The sequence below is a fragment of the Teleopsis dalmanni genome, chromosome 1, assembly GCF_002237135.1.
Source record: "Teleopsis dalmanni isolate 2A chromosome 1, ASM223713v2, whole genome shotgun sequence".
NCBI classification, from domain to species: Eukaryota; Metazoa; Arthropoda; class Insecta; order Diptera; family Diopsidae; genus Teleopsis; species Teleopsis dalmanni.
The window spans coordinates 30,526,236-30,550,568 of NC_051846.1; the positions used below are offsets into that span (position 1 = coordinate 30,526,236).

The 24,333-nt window shown below is 29.6% G+C and overlaps 1 protein-coding gene across 2 annotated transcripts; it reads right to left on the reverse strand.

Annotated features, from left to right (window-relative positions):
- Positions 1–80: 80 nt before the first annotated feature.
- Positions 81–20,632, reverse strand: LOC119671153 (procyclic form-specific polypeptide B1-alpha-like). 2 transcript variants are annotated; one of them, XM_038081689.1, is made up of 8 exons: positions 20,508–20,632; positions 11,813–11,872; positions 2,126–2,167; positions 1,637–1,678; positions 1,419–1,460; positions 1,208–1,249; positions 763–816; positions 81–179 (listed from the first exon to the last, which is right to left on the reverse strand). In XM_038081689.1, exons 1-8 carry the CDS (start codon positions 20,611–20,613, stop codon positions 121–123), a joined length of 447 nt encoding a protein of 148 aa, XP_037937617.1. In that variant the 5' UTR covers positions 20,614–20,632; the 3' UTR covers positions 81–120. The 2 variants fall into 2 exon arrangements, with proteins under 2 accessions (XP_037937617.1, XP_037937625.1); XM_038081697.1 differs by lacking the exon at positions 81–179 and adding an exon at positions 462–602.
- Positions 20,633–24,333: the final 3,701 nt, after the last annotated feature.

Genomic DNA, 24,333 nt, shown 5'->3' on the forward strand with positions numbered 1-24,333 from the left:
TCCACCAGCAAAATAAAGTGGGTATTTCGTTTGTATGAGCGTGGCACTTCTTTGTACTATAGATTCTTTGGTCTGTTGACATATTAAAGTATTTATAAAAAATTTTTAAATAAATTTTTACTAACCTTCTTCTCGATCTTCTGCGATCTGCTCTGCAACTTGTACAACTTGTACAACATCTGAAAATATAATTGTTTTTAATACATAATTATTAATAAAAATAATTAGTTCACGGGCTAATTGGTCAGTTATTAAATAATGATATTTTTTATTATTTAGTTTTATAAGATTTTTATTTTCCAATATTTCGACTATATTCTATAGTCATCATCGGGGAACTATACATATAAATACATTGTAATTAATATTAAGGTATACATTACATAGAAACAATAATAAATTACATTTACATTGAAACATGAAACATACATATGTATTTGGAAAATATACAATACTTTGACTATAAGAATCATAAAAATAACATATATATACACGAAAAATATATTTATCCTCTTCCGGATTTGTCGAAAGTGTTTCTATACACCTGAGCACAGTGTTGTATGTCACTTTTGAAATTTAGTCTGGTGTCACACATATTAATACTAAAATCAGATAAGAGTAATAAAACAGTTGCTATAACTAAGGAAGATTACAATTCCAAAATCTATGATATAGTGAATGACATAATGTCGTATAGAATATTATTAAATATTCATATTATTAAAGTATTTATAAAAAATTTTTAAATAAATTTTTACTAACCTTCTTCTCGATCTTCTGCGATCTGCTCTGCAACTTGTACAACTTGTACAACATCTGAAAATATAATTGTTTTTAATACAAAATTATTAAAATACAATTATATAAGAAATAAATTAAAATAGGCAAAATTTAAAACATAAAAACTGAGGTCGACACTAATAAAAACATTATCACTTTAATTTAAAATATGTAATAAATATAATATACTTTTAAATAAATTTTTACTAACCTTCTACTCGGTTTGTCCGATCTCTTCTGGCTCTGGCACATCTGAAAATATAATTGTTTTTAATACAAAATTATTAAAATACAATTCTATAAGAAATAAATTAAAATAGGCAAAATTTAAAACATAAAAACTGAGGTCGACACTAATAAAAACATTATCACTTTAATTTAAAATATGTAATAAATATAATATACTTTTAAATAAATTTTTACTAACCTTCTACTCGGTCTTGTCCGATCTCTTCTGGCTCTGGCACATCTGAAAATATAATTGTTTTTAATACAAAATTATTAAAATACAATTATATAAGAAATAAATAAAATACTATTTAAAACATAAAAACTGAGTGACACTAATAAAAACATTATCACTTTAATTTAAAATATGTAATAAATATAAATATACTTTTAAATAAATTTTTACTAACCTTCTACTCGGTCTTGTCCGATCTCTTCTGGCTCTGGCACATCTGAAAATATAATTGTTTTTAATACAAAATTATTAAAATACAATTATATAAGAAATAAATTAAAATAGGCAAAATTTAAAACATAAAAACTGAGGTCGACACTAATAAAAACATTATCACTTTAATTTAAAATATGTAATAAATATAAATATACTTTTAAATAAATTTTTACTAACCTTCTACTCGGTCTTGTCCGATCTCTTCTGGCTCTGGCACATCTGAAAATATAATTGTTTTTAATACAAAATTATTAAAATACAATTATATAAGAAATAAATTAAAATAGCCAAAATTTACTTACTTTTGAATGATTCCATTATATAATTTTGATTTTGATGATATTGATAACAACGTGAATTTTGTTTTTCTAAATTGTTTAAATTATTCAAACTAATTGATATTTAAAATTCTTGCAAACTGAAAAGTGTCTGTTGACATATTAAAGTATTTATAAAAAATTTTTAAATAAATTTTTACTAACCTTCTTCTCGATCTTCTGCGATCTGCTCTGCAACTTGTACAACTTGTACAACATCTGAAAATATAATTGTTTTTAATACAAAATTATTAAAATACAATAATATAAGAAATAAATTAAAATAGGCAAAATTTAAAACATAAAAACTGAGGTCGACACTAATAAAAACATTATCACTTTTACTAACCTTCTACTCGGTCTTGTCCGATCTCTTCTGGCTCTGGCACATCTGAAAATATAATTGTTTTTAATACAAAATTATTAAAATACAATTATATAAGAAATAAATTAAAATAGCCAAAATTTACTTACTTTTGAATGATTCCATTTTTATTTTGATTTTGATTTTTATAGATTTTTTTTATAGAAACGTGTTGTTTTTATATAAATTGTTGTTTTTGAATTTATACAGCCGATAGAGACAGCAAATTAAGCTCTAAAGCTTAAAATAAAAAACAAGAAAAGTGTTGGAAGTAGAAAAAAAATCTGTACAAATTGCATCTCACAATATCGTGTAATTGTGTAAATTGTGTAGTTAACTTGTTAACTTATGCTAAATAAATAAAATTAATAAATACTTATAGCATTGACAGACGAGCGCACTAAATTATCATTAAGCAGCCTTAAATGATCATTTTAAAAATACCCTGACAGATGGTATAAATTATCATTAAGAAATTGCTGTATCATATGTTTTTTGTTATTGAAAAAGCAAAAGAAAGAATTTTAAATTCAAAATGGATAAGCAAGAAAAATTAAAGAAACTTGCTTTAATTAAATATAAAATATATAAAAAAAATATGAAATATATAAAAATATATCGAGTATTTACATTTACAAATGTTTCCAAATATGTTTTGTTTACATTTTGACAACCAAATAGCTTGGAATTTGTTTCATTTTTTATTTCGTTTCACTTGCATATGCAGCATTACCATTTCTAAAAACCTAAATGACGAATAAATTGGGTTATATTCGGTCATTTAAAGACCATAAATGATCATTTAAAACTGCTAAATGAGCAAATAAATTATATTTTAGCCCCTTAATGATAATTTAGCTCCCGTCTGTCAATGCTATTAGAATTTAACTAACATATAAAAGCATGGCCAACTACTTAAAATTAATTCTATAAACTGTTTTTAAAGTATTCATAACACAGATATTAATTCGTCCCTAGATATCAAAAAATTATTATTTTCCTTTTCTAGTATTACTGATACTACCACCGTAGTCCTAATTGTCCACCTTGATTAAAGTTTTTGTTTCGATTGTTGTAATGATTTTTATAAAAATTGAGAAAATCCTCTTAGATATTGATTTTCATTTTTATTTTAATTAATAAAATTTTGTTTAAATTGATTGGAGTCATCATTGATTGTTCTTTTTTGATTGTTGAAAAATCTGCTATTATTATTGTTATTATTAAAATTATTTACAGGAAATCGCAAGTTATTTCTATTATTATCGTTTGTATTATTGCTACTGAAATGCAGAGCGTAATTTTCTCTCATATTATTGGATTCCAATTCTTGGGTCTTTGCCAAGGCATTGGGCAGGTTCTCTGGGGAAAGTGAGAATAGAATGTTAGATAATAGAGCTTTCAGCCCCGTGGTCAACACTTGAAGAGCGATTTGATAATTTTGGTCGTTCATAACCTTAGTTATAGTACTATTGGTACTATGTGTCATTGTACTTTTATTTATTAATTGTCAATTTCTGATTCAGTCTATTATAATAATCAATAATAGAACGTCTTCTCTGTCATAATACATTAAGTTCTTGTTCAAGTATGTGAAGGGGTCTCTTATCAGCGTAAGCAAAATCTGAACGATCTGTTTAATTTAATAAAATTTTTTTTTATTATATTAAAATTATTATACTATAACACTACAAAATATTGAATACTATATTTTAGTTTTTAGTTTAAGATTTCTTACATATTAATTCTATTATTTGCTGCAGACAGATCCCGACCATAGACTTAAATTGTTGAATTTTTACCAGCGACTCCGGTAAGTCCACAGGTCTTCGTTGAGTTCTCTAGACATAACTTGTCTTATCGATTCTATTTCGCAGACTGCTTATTAGATTTTTTATTGAAAATGACTACATATTTTACTAGAAATATTAAAGAATGGATTAACCAATCGAGTTTTTGCTTCTAAAATTCTTAAGGATTTTCTGGAAGCTTTCTTATCCTTCCTATAGGATTGGAGTTTCTATTCTAAAGCGTCTCGTAAACGTCTTTAGCTTTGGCGTCAATAGCCGGATGACGAGTTCAATATTCAATAGTATTTAATATAAAACTTAAGTTATAAGGTTAGAATATTTCACGTTACTTTTATGTTGATGCGTTGTGATTTCAATCATGACGCCTTCTTTTACAAGAAATTGCTATTCGCTATAGAGAGAGCAATGCGTTGTATTAATTGTGTTGGTTGCATTGATTTTTCATAACATTATGTGATAAGTATAAGTTTTCGTTTCAACAAATGGAACTTCTTGAACTTATTAAACTATGTTATAAGACATTCGTGCAATAGCTTTAATTCTAGTCTACTTGATAATTTGGCTATAGGATTCCAAACTTGGTGTATACAAAGATTAGGTTCATTTTTACTCTTAAATAATGTATTTCTTTTCCTTTCCGCTTACGTTTTCTTGCCAATTGTTTTAGTTTTGTTGCTCCAACTTAAGTCCTTCTAATTTCTGTATTTTTTTCCTTTCACAGTTGCTGATTTTGTTTTTTAAGCTTTAATTGTTTGGGAGTTAAAAATTTTTTACATACTCATCCAACTTTATTAGGGAAATCCTTTTCCTAAAAAATAAAGGAATCATTATGCTCGCTTGTTAATGACCAGAACTCGTTAGATATTTCAACGGCCGAACTATCTTTGGGAATACCAAAATTATGTACTTGTTCGGGTTTATTTTGATCTTCTCTTTTCTGTCTCACATATTTTAACATCACCATAATTTTTTCCAAATATCAAAATTTCCGTTTTCATTTAGAAATAGTTCCCCAGAATCTTCTGGGTTTCTCAAAACTCACATGCCTGCTAATCAGCTCCGATGGCTCGCTAAGCGAGGTTAGGCAAGTGGACGTGTTATGGACTGCTATTTATGGGTCTCAGTAGACTTTGTCTGATGAGTGGCAGGACGTATTACACATACTTGGTGATCCATCGTGAGGGGACCACACTCCATAGTTAGGGTCTACTTCATAGTACCCGATTATATATCGGGTACTATTACACTATATCATATATAACATTATATCATTATATGTCCATAAATAATCAATCCATACAGATCAATACATTAACACTCATGTGATCCAACACTTATAAATACTTGAATCACTCCTATATAATATTCAATTCCCCATATCCGGCTATTCAAAAATACTATTATTTAACCTATCGGCTATGTGGATGTTCAAAACAATCTGTATTCTTATTTATCATATAAAACATTTTGAAAAATTAATAACTAATCAATATGCAAAATATCTATATAATAGAACCTAATAGAAATGACGTGCACATCAATATATACAAAGACAAAACCATATAATCAATTCCACATTCAGAATAGAATATCCTGAATATGGCATCAATCATATAAATGTAGTGTGATTAAACTTTTATTGAATATTAAAAATTAATAATAATTTACTTAAAAACAATTCACTATGAAAATAAAATGTGTGTTCGGTCTGCGTGCCGCCTTCAACTACTTCGCTCTGCCTCTTTCTTTTTTCTCTTTCGCCGTCAGAGCAAAAGTGTTGAAGGGTTGCATTTTACATTATTTCTACATAATTAAGTCAAAGTATCATGAATAAACGGTATCTACCGTTATCCTAGGCCAATCAAAATTAATATTTACTGACCCATCAGTAATATGACCATAATATTACATATGGGTACTCTAACTACCTCGACACATAATCTAGTTCCAATTACAATATCAAAATTCAGTGATAAATGAAATACAAACATCACTTACACATACTTACACATAATACTACTGTATTGTTAGGTTGATTGTGAGATATTTGCAATCTATGATGCTGTATTGCATAGAAATATTTAAAATTATAATTATAGGTAGGATTAAAGCAATTTCAACATTAAAAATTAAAAAAATAATTGTAATTAAAAATCTTGAATCAACGGAATCGACCGTTTTCCTATGGCTTAGAACCCACTAATCTTTACTAACCTGACGGTCATCATGCTGCCATCTCAGCGACCAATTAGGTGTTCTACTCTACCTAACCTTTATGCTGATCAATGTAAACCAAATCTTCACAGCTGAAGACGATGCTTCGTCGATAACGTTTCGGCTGTGAAGTGGTATCATAAAGATTTGGATAGGTTCGTCTATTAGGCTGTCCGTTAGGTAGTAAGAATTTATTCTTTATTAGAGTGCGTAAAGGTGAAGTGGGTTGACCATTTAACTGTAATTGAACGGATATCGCTCCAATTATCTCAAATCGTAAGAGATATTTGGGATATCCGTTTATCAATAATTGGGTTATACAGTGGGAGAGGTCGTTGGATAGAAAAGCATCACTCGTTCGATATAGTATTCGACGAATGTGCGAGAGTATTACGATTCTTTTAGATTGGATAGCGGTATGTGAGGTGTAATGAGTTAGGCGTAAGGATTGTGAGGGTTTTTGATAGACATTGATCAAGAAGGTGGTGTGTGTATGGAAGATACGGTAATCTAGGAAATTTACACAGGGATAGGAACACTATTTTAGATTTGGTTTTTCAATCTGATAGGATACACTATAGCCAGTATAGTATGGAAATGAGTCCATGAAGCTAACGACGGTGGTAGCTGGCATATACAATAGTACGTCATCCATATATTTCCACCATGTCATCAATCCATGGAATGGAAATAGGAGATTATAATGTAGCTCTATCTGAGCATCTAAATATAAGGTCGCTAGAAGATCTGAAGAACCTTCACCCGGGGGTAAGCCTTAAGTTTGGTGATATAAATCACCATTAAAAGTGAAGTAAAGTTTAGCATTAGCGAACCACCTCTTACGTATGAAATATTGTAGTAAATTTCATAAAGGGGTTTGAGTGTTTGAGTACATGTCTTTTATATCCATGGTTACTAAGACATAACCAGGCAAAGAAAGAAGTTGTAGTAAATGATCAGTTAAATGGTCTTTATTTAATAGGTTGTGACATGACAGACGACCTTCGAAGATTGGATTCAAAAGGTACTGGCACAACTTATGTAGAGCATAACTGTACCTTTGAAGAGGGGTACAAATGGGTCTTATAGGATTATCTGGATTATGGGTTTTTAAGGTTTCGTATAGATACGGCATTGTAGGAGTTTCGTTTAATAATTTTTTATTAATGTAGCAAAGATGGAGTAAGGGAAGGAGTTAGGATTTCTAGCATATAGGACACAAAGAGGCCAAGCTTTTCTTCGGTAGTAGCCTTGTATTCTCTGTCCTAATTCATCTTTGTTACCATGGAATATCCTGCATAAGCCAGATTGAGTGTATTGTTGTAACCATTATTTTTTTCTATATGTCCATTAACACAGTGGACTTACATTTATTGAATTGGACTAGGAATAGTTTAGGATTAGAGTTCAAGAATGATTTAGTAATGTCGAAGAGGTGTAACAGCATTTGATGAAAGGGGGATTGGGTTCTATGATTCTTCATTACTTGAAGGAATTTTTCATAGTGCTCTTCCATTTCAGACCTTCAAAACATACCAAAATCTATGTGTGACTCTATATAGAAGTGTAATAATAATGACTCAAAACACCATAATACTTGTTGATTGTGGGATGGGTAATGGGACAATATTTCAAAATTGAGTAGGATCTGTGCCTCTAGGGGCACGGTTAACCTCGATAGGTTTTTGAATCCACCAGGTATAGCGCGTGGGTAGAGCGTTGTAAGCTGTTTTATGTCGGGTGTGGAAAGGAATAAATGGTGTTAGAGATGTTTTCGTGGTTGCCATAAAGGTTCTATTGGGGGTCGGGGTGATAAAGATGATAACGAAGGAGGGTGATGGCTTGGAATTGTGATGTAGATGGGAGCTGGGGTTGGAGTTGACGATCTCTGATGGGTAAGATTTGATGTAACTGTAGATGTAGACGTGATAGTATTAGATATAGAACTATTTGGTAACAAAATATTAAATATTATAGTTGCTAGATTAGATATGGCATATGTAGATGTTGTTATTGTACTGTTCAACATGAGGGTTGCGGGTAGTGATATAATAGTTGGCATATTAGCAATTGCTATGGTGGATAAATGTGGTGCAACTGATGGTCCATAAAAAATTGTAGATTTTAATATATTATTGTCGGTAGAATAGTAGAAAAAGTTGCTATTAGATAATATAATAGTATAAAATCATTACCTTGAGGTACTGTAATGGTGTAAGTTGATTTCTTTGGACTGGTTGTTATTGGTTAGTCGGGTTGAATAATTGGTAGAGTAATGATGGCGGTAGGTGCAGTTGTAGTAATGGATGAATTAGTCCGGTCCAGTTGAGAGAGGTTGACGGATTCAGTAATGCAGTGTTGCGGTTTATTAGGATTACTATCTAAAATTTTTTGTTTAAAAGTAGATTTTTTCTATGAAATATTATTTTTAAGATGTACTTATATATTAATGGAGAAGATGTGAATTGATGTGGTGTATGTTCATGAGTTACATATGCATCCACTCAAACGCATAATAAATACAAATATAATATAATGGGTAATAAAGTTAACCCAGTATAAAATATACATTTTATTATTTTACTGCTCGTGAAAATTTCATTTATCCATATAATTTTATGATTCACAATATTGAACGATTTCAATATTGTTCGTGACAATTCCTAATTGGACAATTCGTCACACATTTCTACATAATAAATGGTACCATTGTTTAATAAACTAATAGATGTTTATTAATTATGCGTATTCAAGTTATAACAATGCATCTCTTTAACATCAAAGATCGATCATTAAACACGCACCTAATTATATTAGAAATTCTTCTATGATGATGCATCCAAGTAATATTGGTATAAAGTCACGTTCACCTAATTATCGATCCTAACATAAAATATGTTTTACGACACATTTTACAAGCATCGATCCTATTGGGTAATTACACTGATGCTTGGTATATGATAGAATATTATTCTATCATTCATCCCATATAAAAACTGAATGCACCACTCAGAGGCAGTCAGTACAATTTCGACCACATATTCACCATTATATTAAATTTCAAATCTCGTCCTCGTTAATAAAATAAATATCTTATTCGTGTGTGATTTTCTTTTATAAAAATAAATAAAATCTTAACTTTGTAAATGTTTAGTGAATGTTTAAATAAATAATAAAAATATATAAAAAGTATCATTCGTGTTTTATTTTAAAAATATATTTATATAACATAAATATATAATTCATGTAATGTGCTATGACATTAACTGGTGCTGGCAGTTGCTATTGGATATGTATGACATTGCTGTGGGAAGGTGATTGTAGGTGTTATTGAGGTACAAAGAAACAGGATTTCTGGTTTAATGGTATCCATTGTTGAACAATAGGCATTTAGTAGCTCGTAATCAGAATAATCGTTTTCCATGTTTTGATTGGTTTGTATAGTTCAGAATGTATATAAATTGTTTTTAGATAGTATACAAATTAATTATTATTTTCCATTTGTCCGTATTCCGTGTTTCTTGTTCGATAGATCAAGTAGAAGAGACCGAGCGCACTTTTGCGAAGTTGGGAGCTACCGAAGCCAAACGGAACTTTTCCAGACAAACAAGTGGATGTCCCGTTTGGTAGCAACCATGCGTTCGAATAATATCGCATGATTGCTCCGTTAATGAAACTAAGCACAGGGCCGGATTTGGGAGACACGTGTGTTAACTTACATATTTAAGGAGGGTGTTATAGAGTTTGGTATATTTTTGAAATGTATTGGAGACATTATGGGCTTTAAAATAATATATTTGGTAGTTGTTGGTATTGTATAGTTTAATTTTTATAATGATCTTAATTCCATTATACGTTTAGTGTAGGTTTTTGATTATTTAGATTTCTAAGAATAGTTATAAATGTATATAAAAAAATTTGTGAAAAAGTTAATGATTAATTACAATTTAATTTTTTCATTGTTATGCTGTATGTGCGATATATATAAAATAATAATGTTTATTACTTCAATTTTTACTATGAATATTGGTAGAGTTGAGGTGTTGAGATAAATTATCATATAAGCGTATATCTGCAGGCCGATTCTACTAATCGCTATCGCTAAAACTCCATTGCTTGTGAAAGTGAAAATATTATTTTTTACACAAATTGAGCAATTATTTTGTACGTATTTAGTATAATATTCATATTTATTTATTAATTAATTTATTGTGACAGAAATAAAATTGCATTTGAAGTTAAAATGTAAAACAAAATAACTATTGATATTACAAAAATTTTGTGCCAGTAATATAGTGATAAGAGTGTGTTTGGTATTCAGCAAATGTAAACAAATGTATTTTAGTTTTCATATTTCATTTTTAATTTTTGAAATTGCACCAAAAATAAATGAATTGCAAATGAAATGCAAATGTTTCAGGATCATACATTAAAATTCTTTCGTTGCTAAGGCAACGAATTGAAAGACACCAGTCTCTTTGTCTCTTGTAAAGCGATTTTTTCTAGTTCCAACCACTATGTCCTCTTTCTTAAAAGAACACTTATTAAAAAGTTCAAAATGTCAAGCCGGTGATTATAGCATGTATGAGAACCACCGAACCAATGTGGGTATAAAATATTTGTCATCGTAACGCATTCTACGATTAAATATTCTTTTATGTTTAGTCTACATGCTGGCTTATCAAATTTTTCACCAAATATTTTAATATGGAGCAAGCAAATTTCGGAAAAGTTATTGGATGGGTTATGTGTAAACTGCATTTCTCTGCTTTGTAGTTTTTCAACTTTATTAAATCCATCCTCCGTATACAATGTTAAATCGTCTAGTTTTGCCATGTTGTTTTTGCAGCTCTCACAATTTAATTTACTTAACCCTGGAAGGTCATCGTTATTTTTATACCGGAAAGATCATCCTTCGTCGATTTGACGACGACATTATTTAAGATCATGTTGAAATAACCCTATGTATCAAAACCCACAAAAGTTTTTACTTTTATATTATTTTATTTATATATTATCAAAATAATTCAATATCAAGGGGTTTTTTTACAGTTTATTAATTATAAATAAGGTTTCACAAATCTCTTCGGTTTTACTTTTTTGTACAAAATGGTAATAGAAAAATGTAAAAAATAAATAAATAAGACACATATTATACAAAATCTTATTTAGTGAATGCGCAAATTCCTTACACTACATATACAGTGAGCGACAAAACTCTACATACACGCCCCATTTTTGATAGCTCGTAAATCCAAGGACATAATAGAAAAAAGTAATGATATAGTTTTGTTTAGAACTGTTTTTTAATAATAATAAACAAAAGAAAATTCATTCATTAATATAAATTAACAAAGTTATTCGAAAAAAAACCTAAAAAAATCATTGACAAAAGTCTACATACACTTCATTGATTGTTAGATATAGTCAACAGTAATTTAAATGTTAAACGGGAAAGTACCGTTTTTCATATTTCATGCTTGTGGCATGAGTCATACATTTGTACGAGATTGCTACTCTATAATATTTATACTCAATGGTGCAACGCTTTGCATTTTTTGAGTGTTTTCAAAACTATATATAACTATAACTATATATATATAACGAAATTTCTAAGAAATAAGTATGTTAATACTTAATCACTTACCCTCTGGCATAACTGGCCGTGCAGGAACTTCTTCCGATATTTCCGGATCACACTGTATTTCTAAAAACAAAACAAAAGAGAGCATTATTATTAATATAAAAATGTTATATTAAAAGATTCATGTACAGTGAGCGACAAAACTTTACATACACCCCCCATTTTTGCTAGCTGGTAAATCCAAGGACATAATAGAAAAAAGTAATGATACAGTTTTGTTTAGAACTGTTTTTTAATAATAATAAACAAAAGAAAATCCATTCATCAATACAAATTAACAAAGTTATTCGAAAAAAACCTAAAAAAATCATTGACAAAAGTCTACATACACTTCATTGATTGTTAGATATAGTCGACAGTAATTTAAATGTTAAACGGGAAAGTACCGTTTTTCATATTTCATGCTTGTGGCATGAGTCATACATTTATATAATGCACTTAGTTGTGCTTTGAGAGTGGTATTTAATTGACACGATGGGTCCACGAAAAGAATTTCAATCTCCCGATGTATTTATAATTCTTAGCTTTTCGTTAAGTGTTTTGTGTAGTCGTTCAATATCTGCTATACCAGTTTTTCCTGTAGTTATTTTGTTGTGGGCACATACACAATAGGGTGTGTGTTAAACGGTTTGACCGTCAATGAATAAAAATATAAGAATAGCCTTGCAGTAAGTCTCATGTTGCGATGCGGTAGCATGGGACTATGCAGAAGGCAATAGCCCCACAAAGCGAGCGTGGAATTTGCTGACACTACAAAACGTGACCAGCAAACACGCTACTTTTGAAGCTAACGCAAAAGTACAGAAACTTTTGACTGGAAATTTTATATTACTCTCAAAAAATCTGGCTGAGCTATTCGCTGATCATAGTTCAAAGCCTAAAATAAAGTTTATGTCGATGACAGATCGACGCACAGTTTTCACGAAGTAAACCAATATTACGAAAATAATTATTAATAATTGAAAAAAATTGAACAAAATATAGGAGTGTCACAATATATTTACAGTTCGTTTATTTAGTTATTTAAAATTTTTTAGGTTTATAAATAAATAAAAATTTATTTTTATTTAAGTTTTTAAAGGTACTTATAACTTACACTGTGGCAACGCCACATTTGCAATTTCTTACTTTCGTTAAGAAAAGCATATGCTGTCTCTATCAGCTGTTGAGCAAATAAAATTTTATTTTTGTGTTTTTTTTGCTTTTGTTTAATTTGCAAATTAAAGTTTAATTTTTTAGAATAAAAAATTTTTAAATATACAAAACTGAACTTCACCTTTTAAAATCGGGCACCGTTTTGATAAATTTTATTTTATTTATGATCAACGGATCAAGTGTTTATAACTTTGAAATTTGAAATTTAACTTTTCGGATTAAAAAGAATAGAAGTTGCGGAGCGATCACTTTTCGCGCGTGTTTTCACCCACGGTTACAACTATTATCCACTCTCAAAAAATCAAAACCAAAAAACAAAACCACACTCTTATACTCTTCGTGGTAAACTTTTCGAAATATTCCGGTCTCAAAAGTACTCGAAGTATCGGAAAAAGGTGAAAGGGTGAAAAATTTCAGTGATTTCAGCTGGTGTTAGTGCACTTTTCACTAACACTTTCAAGAGCTCTACGGCGAATTGTTGTTGTGCGAAAAAACAAATTTTAGTTCACAATGGAGTTGCCGTTCTTGTAAGGTATTCTTTGATACAAACCATTCCACTGATTCAATAATCAAAAAGGTAGAAGGAGAGGAGAAAAAAAAAATTTTATACTGAGTTAACTTCAAATATTTTAAATAAATATATAATTCTTTTATATTCTTCGAAAAAACCGTATAAACCGTATAATTCGAATATTTACAATTAAATATTGAATTATTAATTATATGATTTAAATAAATATACCATATATGTTTATTATACCTTTAAGACCAATTCACATTCTTGATCCCAAGTTAATAAACACGATAGTAAAACGAATTCCCAGCACAAAATACCCAAAGTTGATAAACAAATTAATAAAACGCCTTCCCAAGGATAATTAAATTCAACAGCGAAAAGGAAACAATGAATAAAGCAAAAATACAGCAGCAGTGATTCCGCTGCTTGCGTACTCGGTAATTACCGAATGGTACTCGTATTCCCCACGACCAAAACCAATTATTACATATATTTATATATATCTATATAATATATAGATTATATATATTAACTGACAATATTAATGTTTCAAAATATTGCGACTTTCCATATTTTGAGATATAATTAACAATTCGCTAAATAAATAATAAAGGAAAACCACAATAAGGTAGTACACATACAGGTATATATTTAAATTACTTTAAATCTTTATTTTTTCAATCTTTATTATTGATAAAGCGTCAGCTACTTTATTTTCTTTATCCGGTATATATTTTATGTCGAAATCAAATTCATTTAATTTGATTTTCCATCTTTGTAATTTAGTATTGGGCTCTTTAAGATTATTGAGCCACTGCAAAGGCCTGTGATCACTATTTATTAAAAATTTTCGTCCATATAAGTAAGGTCTAAAATATTTTGTAGCCCATACTATGGCCAGTAATTCTTTTTCAGTTGCTGAGTAGTTTAATTCATGCTCATTTAGTGTACGGCTAGCGAAACAAATGGGATGACTTTGTTGGCTTAAAACAGCTCATAAGGCTACGTCTGAAGCATCCGTAGTTAAGGTAAATAATTTCTCATAATTCGGGTATGCTAAAATTGGTTCTTTTGTGATTAATAGTTTAATGGTTTCAATAGCATTAACATATTCCTTGTGTGTATGATTTATCTTATTATCTTTTTTTAGACATATTGTAAGTGGTTTTGTAAATTTTAGAAAGGTCCTTAATAAATTTTCTATAGAACCCTGCTAAACCTAAAAATTGTTTGACTTGTTTTTGGTATTGGGTAATTCAATATATCTTTAATTTTGATTAGATTTGGTTTAATCCCCTCAGATGTAACTATATGTCCCAAAAATTCAGTTTCCCTTTTCAAGAATTCACTTTTATCGACTTGTATTTTTAAATTTGCTTCTGCTAATTTTTTTAAAACTTTGTCTAATGATTATTGAATGTGTTCTTGAAGCGATGTGCTATATATTATTATGTTATCTAAATAGACCATACAATGCTTTCCGACTAAATCTCCTAAGATCGTATTCATCAATCTTTGAAAGGTTGCGGGTGCATTTTTTAAACCAAAGGGCATTCTCATAAATTCGTAATGCCCATTCTGTGTGGAGAATGCTGTCTTCTTTCGATCGATTGGATCCATTTCAATTTGATGGAATCCTTTAGTTAAATTGATAGTAGAGAAATACCAAGTTTGTCTAATATTTCATCCATATTTGGGATGGAATATTTGTCATTTATGGTGATATGGTGATATCATTTAACTTACGGTAATCTATGACAATTCTCCATTTTCTTTCCCCTGAAGCATCCTGTTTTTTTAGAACAACCCAAATAGGTGCAGAATATGGTGATTGGCTATGACAAATAATCTTTTGATCTAACATTTCTTTTATCTGTTTGTCCACTTCGTTTTTGTGGACTTGAGGATATCTATATGATTTAGTATAAATCGGGTCTTCATGTACTGTTTTAATTTTGTGTTTTATTGCGTTAGTGAAACTCAAACTATCTCCTTCCCTATAAAATAAATTGTCATATTTTTTCAAGACCTTTTTTAATTCTGTTTTTTCCTCTTGATTCAAATGATTTAGTCTGAATTGTATATTGTTATCTTTTAAATTAACATTTAATTCCTCTTTTGCATTTTTAAATTTTTTATTTAGAAATTTATATGTAAAATTATTTAACTTAATTGTTTTGTTTGCCAAATCGATTTTCGCTTTTAATTGTTGTAAACAGTCATACCCTAATAAACCATCATAGTTATCTGAGAAATTAAATACAAAAAGTCTTAATGGATTGTTATGAATGGGATCAAAAATTTCTTGGATTTTATTTAGAGTAATTTTTCCGGTTGTGGTCCTTAAGGTTATTGGGTTAACAATTTTAATTTCTTTTTGAAGTATATTTGTCTTTATTAAACTTACTGAAGAGCCAGTATCAATTAAAAAGTTGTAATTTTTACTATTGATTTTTAATTCAATTGATGGTAATTCTCCGAGGCCATTATGTGAAAATTTGGCGTATCTATATCCATTGGTTTAGGTTCTCCGTATCTTATAATACGAGACTGATTTGAATCATTTTCCCTTTGTCTTTTAAAGGGTTGATAATGTTTAGTGTTATGATTATTTTGAAACTTTTGGGTTTGGGAATTATTAGTATTATTAGGGGGATTGTTTAAGTTTGGATTAAAAAATTGATTATTATTATATTGTTGATTAAAATTATTATTAAATCTGTTATGCGGTGTATAGAGTTGATTATTATTATTATTGTTATTATGATAAAATGGTTTATTATGTTGTTGATTATTATAAAGAGGGTTGTTATAATAGGGTCTTTGGATGGGTGGATTATACATTGGTGTTAATCGCCTATTAGATATTACTGTATTTCTATACTCATTATTTATGACAGATGAACGATAACGAACTTGTGGTTTTCGGGAAATTTCATAATTTTGATTCATATTTTCAGAATTTTCGTACTCGTTATTTTCTCGTAAAATTTTTATTGCTAATCTAATATCAGTTACTAATGAAGTATTTAGAAGACTTGTTAAATGGTTTGGCAACTCTTTTTTTAAAACGTACAAAGTAGTCTGTTCTAAATTTTGTAAATAGAAATTCTTCTCAATTTCAGAATAATTACTGAGTTTAATTTTATCTTTAATTCTACAAATTTCATCATTTAACTCTTCACTCAGATGTTTTACATTATTTTTATATTTAACGTTATTTATGTTTATTATTAATGTAGAAACCGTTTTATGCTCACCAAACTCCTCAATTAATACTTCTTCAAATCGTTCCAGTTGGTTGGCTTCTCTCTCCGTATTACATTTAAAGCGGCACCTGTTATTGTCCTCAATATACAGTTGAAATAAACTGCTATATCTGCTGTCGATAGAGTTATAGGCTATAGTTGGCACTATGGATTCAATGTTGCCGATATACAGGGCAAGTTTTTCCTTGTTGCCATCAAATGGTTCAATATATTTTAGATTTTGTAAGATGAATTCTTTTTTCTCCCGAGCTTCCATGTTAGTATTTATGTTATTATTTCTGTTTATTGCTAAATTATTAACTAGTTCGTTTATTACGTTCACTTCTTCATTCATAATCTAGAGTCTTGAAATTGAATTTGAAGTTCACAACGTTCTTTTAAAAATTTTATTTATTTCTGCTCACAATTTACAAAAAAAAATTTTATAAACAAATTTATTTATTTATTTATATTTTTTTTTTACTGTTATTTCCTTCGAAGAAGTTTTTTTTCTTTGGGCTTCATCTGTAGACTGAAGTAAAGGTGATTGACGATTATCAATTTCAACGTTTGTCCATTGAACAATTTCCTCTATGATCTTTGGCGTAATAAACATGTGGAAACATGCCAGTGGATCCGTTATATTCTTGCATTGACGCGTTGGTCCTCGAACTTTATGTACAATATTTAGACCATAACGATGGGACTTGCCCTTCTGCGCTGACCACTTATGTCCATTTTTTCCTCGTAAAATAGTTTCATTGAAAGAAATTATGTTTGACTTGGCTTTCAATTAATATAAAGGTATATTGTCGTCACTTGTGTCAGTTGAATTCTCTGACGAACTTAAATCTAAATTCTCGCTTTGTTCAATCTCTATATCAGACTCTACTTCATTGTCCTCCAGATCAGCATCTAGTTCATCGTCAGGCTCATCATCCGATTTGAACTCATCGTCACACATTGTAAGAAATTTTTCAATTTCTTCATTGGTAAAACTTTTAGTGGCACTCATCTTTTAATAAATCTAAATAAAACCAAAATGAAACACAAAATAAAATTTTGAAAATAACTTTCAAAGAAAAAACTCACAATAAGGTCATCCTTCGTCGTTTCGACTACGGAGATTTAAAAAACATATACTTACACGAAGCCTATAAAGCCGTCCAACTGCATACAGCAACAGCACAATAGCAACTGACGCTGTACGAAAAATCAGCACAAAACAAATAAAAATAAAAAGTAAACACACAAAAATGTAAACAAGCGTCGTCGAAACGACGAAGCATGACCGTCCAGGGTTAATCTCGATTTAATTGCATATCCAATGAAATATAGAGATAAAGCTTTTTCATATATGCTGCCACATTGTGCCGCATTATTCATTTCAAGTACTTGATCAAACTCATTTTCTTCCAAATGCGGCAAATTATTTTCAGTTGCGTTTTTTTTTTATTACTTTGAACACTTTGAAGCGAATTATTTTCCGAACTAAAATTCCAATCCAAATTCAAATCACCATCGTCCTTGCAATTTTTACCTTTCGCAAAGCTATAATTAATGAATTTCATTGATATTGGCTTGCAGGTAAGTGAATGAATTTCTCTGGCAGAGGGGTACGTGATATGGCTTAGTTTAGCCCGAAACGTTGAAAAAAGATTCTCCAAGCAATCCTGGTTCAACCGCCTTAAACATATGAAGTTAATATCCACATTCTCAGTAAACACATCTTTAGACAAATCACATATGGCTGTGAGAGTTATATTTAAGCCCTGTATACATATTTTGTTGGAGCTTTTGATATATCTGAAGGAATTAATATATCTCAGGAAGCATTCAATTTTTTGAATTTTATTGCCATTCCGAGTGAGAGGGAATGGCATTAAAACAGCGTTCTTACTGGCAAAGCTCTTTGCATCACATATATCAAATGCATCGTTAAATGATTTGATAAACCGCACTGCTGCTTCCGCATTTATATAGCTGCGTTCCGAATTAAACAAACCGTTTTTATTGCAAAAAACAATACCTTGAGCCACTGTGTTACTTAATGTCTGTATTGCCAAACATACCCTCATCTTATCGAAAAGTTCTGGGTACACATGTTTTCTTGTCAATTTAGGAGCAAGACGTGTTGTTTTCGATGAAGTATCTATCGAAAAGAATTCTGTAATAACTTTCCAGCTTGCTGTACCTTGGTTAGTGAATATGTCATTGGCAAGCAACAAATTCCTTAAACTCTTAAATAAGTGGCAGTAATCATATAATGTATATATTTGCTGACCATGCAACATGAAGTGGTTGTTCGTAGCATGCGTTTTAAGACGATTAAAGCAGTTTACATTATTGGAGCCTTGAACCGAAATTACTCCTCTCACCATCAGCCCACATTCTGATAGCTTTAATATATTATCTTTCACAAGTAAGTGAAGTTCTTCACCTGTATAACAAAAAAGATATAGATATGTGAAAAATGATAAAATTTAAAAAATAAAATAAATTTTTACCATTTACAGCGTTCTTAGCAAAATAGAAGCTAAGAATATATTTCCATGGCTGAAAAAGACCTTTAACCATGAAAAAAAGGAACTTCGAGGCAAGATCATCTGTTCCTTTTCTATTGCCTAAATCCACAAAACCGTCTATTTTATGCAGTGTTAAATTATATGCCAGCTCCGGTCTGCCTTTAAATTCATGCATTATTAGCACACATTGCTTATCCCTATCAGACATATCTGCAGCAACGTTTTTTTAAATTAGTCATGACAATTTCATTCACTTCTGGCACTAAGTTTTTTATTAGGGACCAACGATACAATGTGGCTATGCATGGCAGACTAAATTTGAGACCATTTTTAAAATAATCATATGCTTTGCTAGATTGATAGAAAACTAAAAGAAGCAGTTCCTTTTGAAAAGAGTCGAATTTTAAAAGTTTATCGCCTCTCAATATAAGTTGGGCAAACTCTATTAACTCTCTATTAGCGGTATCTGGTATTTCAATGAATTTATTACAATTTCCTGTGGAACGTACTTGCCAAAGTTTTATCTCCTCTTCCAGATTTACTTTTTGTTGCTCCATTTTTTTCTTCTCTTCAGTGAATTTTGTCTGCAGTTCCTTCAGTTCTTGTTCCAACTTGCAGCATTTCAGCTGATAGAAACTTTGCAATCGACAAAATTTTTCACAATTTCTGCAACTTGTTTCGGTGCTTTCAGTTTTACACTCAGTGGTCGGTCCCGCAGCAGTTATATTAAACTGTGATGGTAGATATAAGCAGGGAATTGCATTACTTTTCAGTTTTCTTTTATTTTTCATATCAGGTTTGAAATACTTTTCACATATGTACCGTATACGGGACTGTTATACGGTAACATCCAGTCGGTTTTTTTTCTCTTGTGGCACTTTATAAAGTACATTAGGTGTGTAAGAACTATTGCAACTTGGCACATAACATTTTTTTTTAATTTTTTCGTTTCATTGGCGAAAAATGTGGGATACATTAATTCGTCATCATGCCCTAATCAAGATTTGAATTATTATATTACAAAATAAATTTTCTTTAATTAAGAGATAGTTTTTAGAAATTGTCAAAAACATATTTAAAGCTACATATTTTCATTATCTTTTACAGTAAAAATAGAATAGAATTAGAATAGAACTTTACTATTAATTTTAGGGTGAGGGTACCAACCTTAATATTTATTATTATGTACTTTATTTGTATCTTAACTTATATTATTAGGTATTTTTTTATTTATATGAATATATTTGACTTACCTAATAAAAGTGTGGGTATTGCGCCAGATTTTAATCTTTTTTCCCCCAATACAAGATGTGTCAAAATGACGGCTACAAATTCGACGGCTGCTATTGATGGAGTCATACAGTTTGTCAAGTATCAGTTTACACATTCAAAAAAAAATTGAAAATTTCAATTAATTCAAAAAAAGACAACTTTTTGTTTTAGTATATATGTTTTTTATTTTATATATTTGTTAACTACTATAGTAGAAATCTTCCATCATTTTTGTGGTAAATTTACAGTAATTGGCGCCTTGCGTTGATTCTTGTCAGAGATGTTGATACTTAATTAGTTATTGTTTTCTAATTTTTTCACTTTACTAACTAAAATATCAATGTTTTTAAATGTTAAATGAAACATTATCGTTTGGAGTGGAACAATCCAGGTATTATAGCGGCCACTTGGGGAAAAGTGCGCCGAAACTATGAGAAATATTTTACTAATATTGTAGGGCTATTTATAATATTGCAAATCTAGCTGAATACAAGACTAGTTTAGAGCCAAAGTTTGAGATTATTGTTAAGATCAACTTTCACAGCATATGCAGAATATGTTATCATGACGAAAATATAAAAAAACCGGGAAAATTTGATCATGGTCTATACTATGGAAATCAGGAAAGAATATATTGTTATTGTTTCTTATATAACAGATTAATATATTGCATCTCGATTCAAGTTCTTTCTGCTTTCTTTTAAAATCGTTTATATTGAATAAATGTATTATTATATCATTTCGCGCATCTTCAATATATGGTTTGAGACTTTTACTTATTCGTGGTGGTCGGATTAGAGTATGCAGTTCAGAGTATAAATATCGGTATAATAAATATTGAAATATAAGGAAATACCTTTATTTGTATCTTTGTGAAATATTGCATATTCAAAGGTTCATGAATTAAATGTGGAAAAAAATTTTGTGTTATTAAAACGAAAAAGTTTTGATACTTTTCAAAAAGCTTTTCTTTTTTTGAGGAATGCATTGTTTGAAAATCAATGTCTATCAATTCAAGTCCTACTTGATCAGATTTTCCTCCCATAGTTCTACGGTTCCACACGCATTCCGGGTGATTTTTTTTTTGTTTTACATTAAATACAATTTTAAATTTATAAATCAAACTTGTAAGATCTCAATTATTGCTTTCCTGATGTTAACCCGAAATAAATATTTTTTATTAAATAATATATGAAATTTTATAATTATATCACAAATATATATTTGATAAATAAACTTATTTTTATATTTTTATGTATGAATTATATATTTTATTTATTTATTTATTATATGTTTAAAAAAAATTCTTACCTGTTGTTTCTTTTGAATTTTGTTTATTTATATTTACATTTTGTTTTCAATGTTGCATTCGTGATATTTGGTATAATTTTGGTCGAATTTTGTTTACTCTATGCTATAATAAATGAAAAAGCACGGATATAGCTTACTAAGTACGTAGTGGAAACGTACTGTAAGCGAACAAGTAGGCCTTACTAGTATTCGATCACAAAGTTATTTCTCTCTTAATTGTCTAATATGTTATTCACAATAACTGTACTTTTTAGTAACTGAGCCAAGTTGAAATCAATTGTACTTTCCACAGATTCGGACTTTTCAAGTGGTACAAAATAAATTTATAATAAAGCTTTTTAAGTTTAAAAAAATTAATTATGTTTATTTCTTTATTTACTGTTGGCAAACTATTAACATGATTAAATTAATATATCTAAGACACATTTTTATTCAACTTTCGACTTACGACTGACTTAAATGATTCATTTTAAGTCAGTTACTTAAGTCAGTTTTTGAAGTTTCAAAGATTGGATAAACTTATCTATTTATAGCTTCTAAAATTTTTCTAAAAATTTTCGGAAACTTCGGATTAATCGTTCTATTTTAAAAATTGTCTATATTGCAATTTTCAGTCTTGAATTGCATTCTTAATTGTTCAACACAAATCAATATTTTTTTTAAACTACACAAACAAAAAGTGAAAAATACACGTAAAATTTTAATAAAATCTTTGCAAGAATTATACTCCAGACAAAGGGGTATCTCTCGTAAAGTTAAAAAAGAATTTAGCAGAAAAATATAACATCACGCCGGTTACTGTGAGGATACTATTATTGATAAAATCAATGTTGAAGGAATGGATAGCTACTGCTCAGGTCGATAATATTACTGGCAGATGATTAGTGGGTCAATTTAAATTAAAATAGTAAAATTTTGTACCTTGTACAACACACCGATAAGTGTGAATGGTCCTCCGGTTGTACCATCGGCATCTGGTCCAAGTAAACGTCGCATGTATTCTAATGTAGTTCTCAACGCTGATAAACCTAAAAGTTCAACAGATCCGCATAATAGTGATGAATGGTTTATATCTATTGACTCTGCTACACAAACAAGAAATTTTATATTTGATATAAGTGAAATTTCGGCAATTAATAATAATTTAGTTAAGTTTAATTAATAGCGAAAGAAATTAATTTACAAATCTGTATATAAATAATATAATTTGTACAAAAATTTTTAAGGTTATTTATAAATATAAATTAACATTAGTACCATTCCTTGTGGGAACTGATGGTATAGAAATTGCCGAAATTTCACTCATATCAGATGTAGAACTTCTTGTTTGTGTAGTATTTATTTTTCTATTTTTGCCGGTATTATCATTGGCAGGCTTTCCAGGACTCTTTTTTTCCCCCGGAATACTATTTAACTTATTATCTCCTATTTCTATTTTGGGATAATTATTGTTAATTTGAGTCGTAAGTTCTGGTTGGTTTCCTTGTGACTTGTTATAAATTTTTTTTCGCCTCCCTGATATTTGAGAACGCCTTCCTTAATGTTAATAGTTCCTTTGATTTTTTTTTTTTAATTATGGGCATATTAAAAAATCGGATTCGAGATTTTCAATTTCGTAAAATAGTTGTTTATACCCAAAACGAATTTCTGTCTCGCTTTAAAACAACCAAATTACATATTCGGATTAAATTAGAATTATTGAAACATTCATATTACAAAAATGATTCATATCAAATATTTTTTTACAATGAAAGCAATGAAATCAATGCTCGATTGCGTGGTCAATATCTGTTTGAAGTAAGCCTCTAATATCGCTAAGCGACATTTTAGTTCAGCATGTGGAAGTACATTTCCCTCATTCCTTGCGGATTCAATATAATTCTTAATTCGTGTCATGCTTTTTTTAGTGTTGGCTCTTTGCTGCTTTAATTTTTCTGCCATTGTGATGTAAAAATATAATGTACAAAATAAATGCACCAAATACAGCAACAACTCGTTAAGTAAATGATAAACAGCAACAGCAATAAGAGTCGACGTAAATTCTGCATGCAGCGACAGCACTGAAAATTGACGATGATCGCAGTAGCAGCAACAGTATAAGAACTCCAAACAAATGCAGCAAGCAGCGACAGACTAACTGCAAAGAACCGTTAAACAAACGACAATAAACTATAAAGCGAGTCGGCGACGATGGTCTTGAATTAAACACGAGATTTAATTTAAATATAATTATATGGAGCACAAGAACCGTAGAACAAACGGCAGTAACAATGCAACAAAACGGCGACGACGGGCTGAAAATGATACAAGAACCGTAAAACGAACGGCAGCTACAAAGCAACAAAACGGCGACGACGGCCCGAAAATGAGACTGTTCAAGTTTTTATTATTAAATATACAACATATATTATATATTTAATATATATTAAATATATCACTTTCAAATGTCTAAATTATACTTTGTCAAGTATCTATCGTGCCCCACGTTGGGCGCCA

Bases quoted from the DNA above. Each gene is read 5' to 3' on its own strand.
- LOC119671153 (XM_038081689.1), bottom strand. From the start codon at position 20,613: ATGACTCCATCAATAGCAGCCGTCGAATTTGTAGCCGTCATTTTGACA. The intron at 2,168-11,812 runs GTAAGTGATTAA...TTATATTTTCAG, and splicing joins ACGGCCAGTTATGCCAGAGG to ATGTGCCAGAGCCAGAAGAG. The intron at 180-762 runs GTTAGTAAAAAT...TTATATTTTCAG, and splicing joins CGCAGAAGATCGAGAAGAAG to ATGTTGTACAAGTTGTACAA.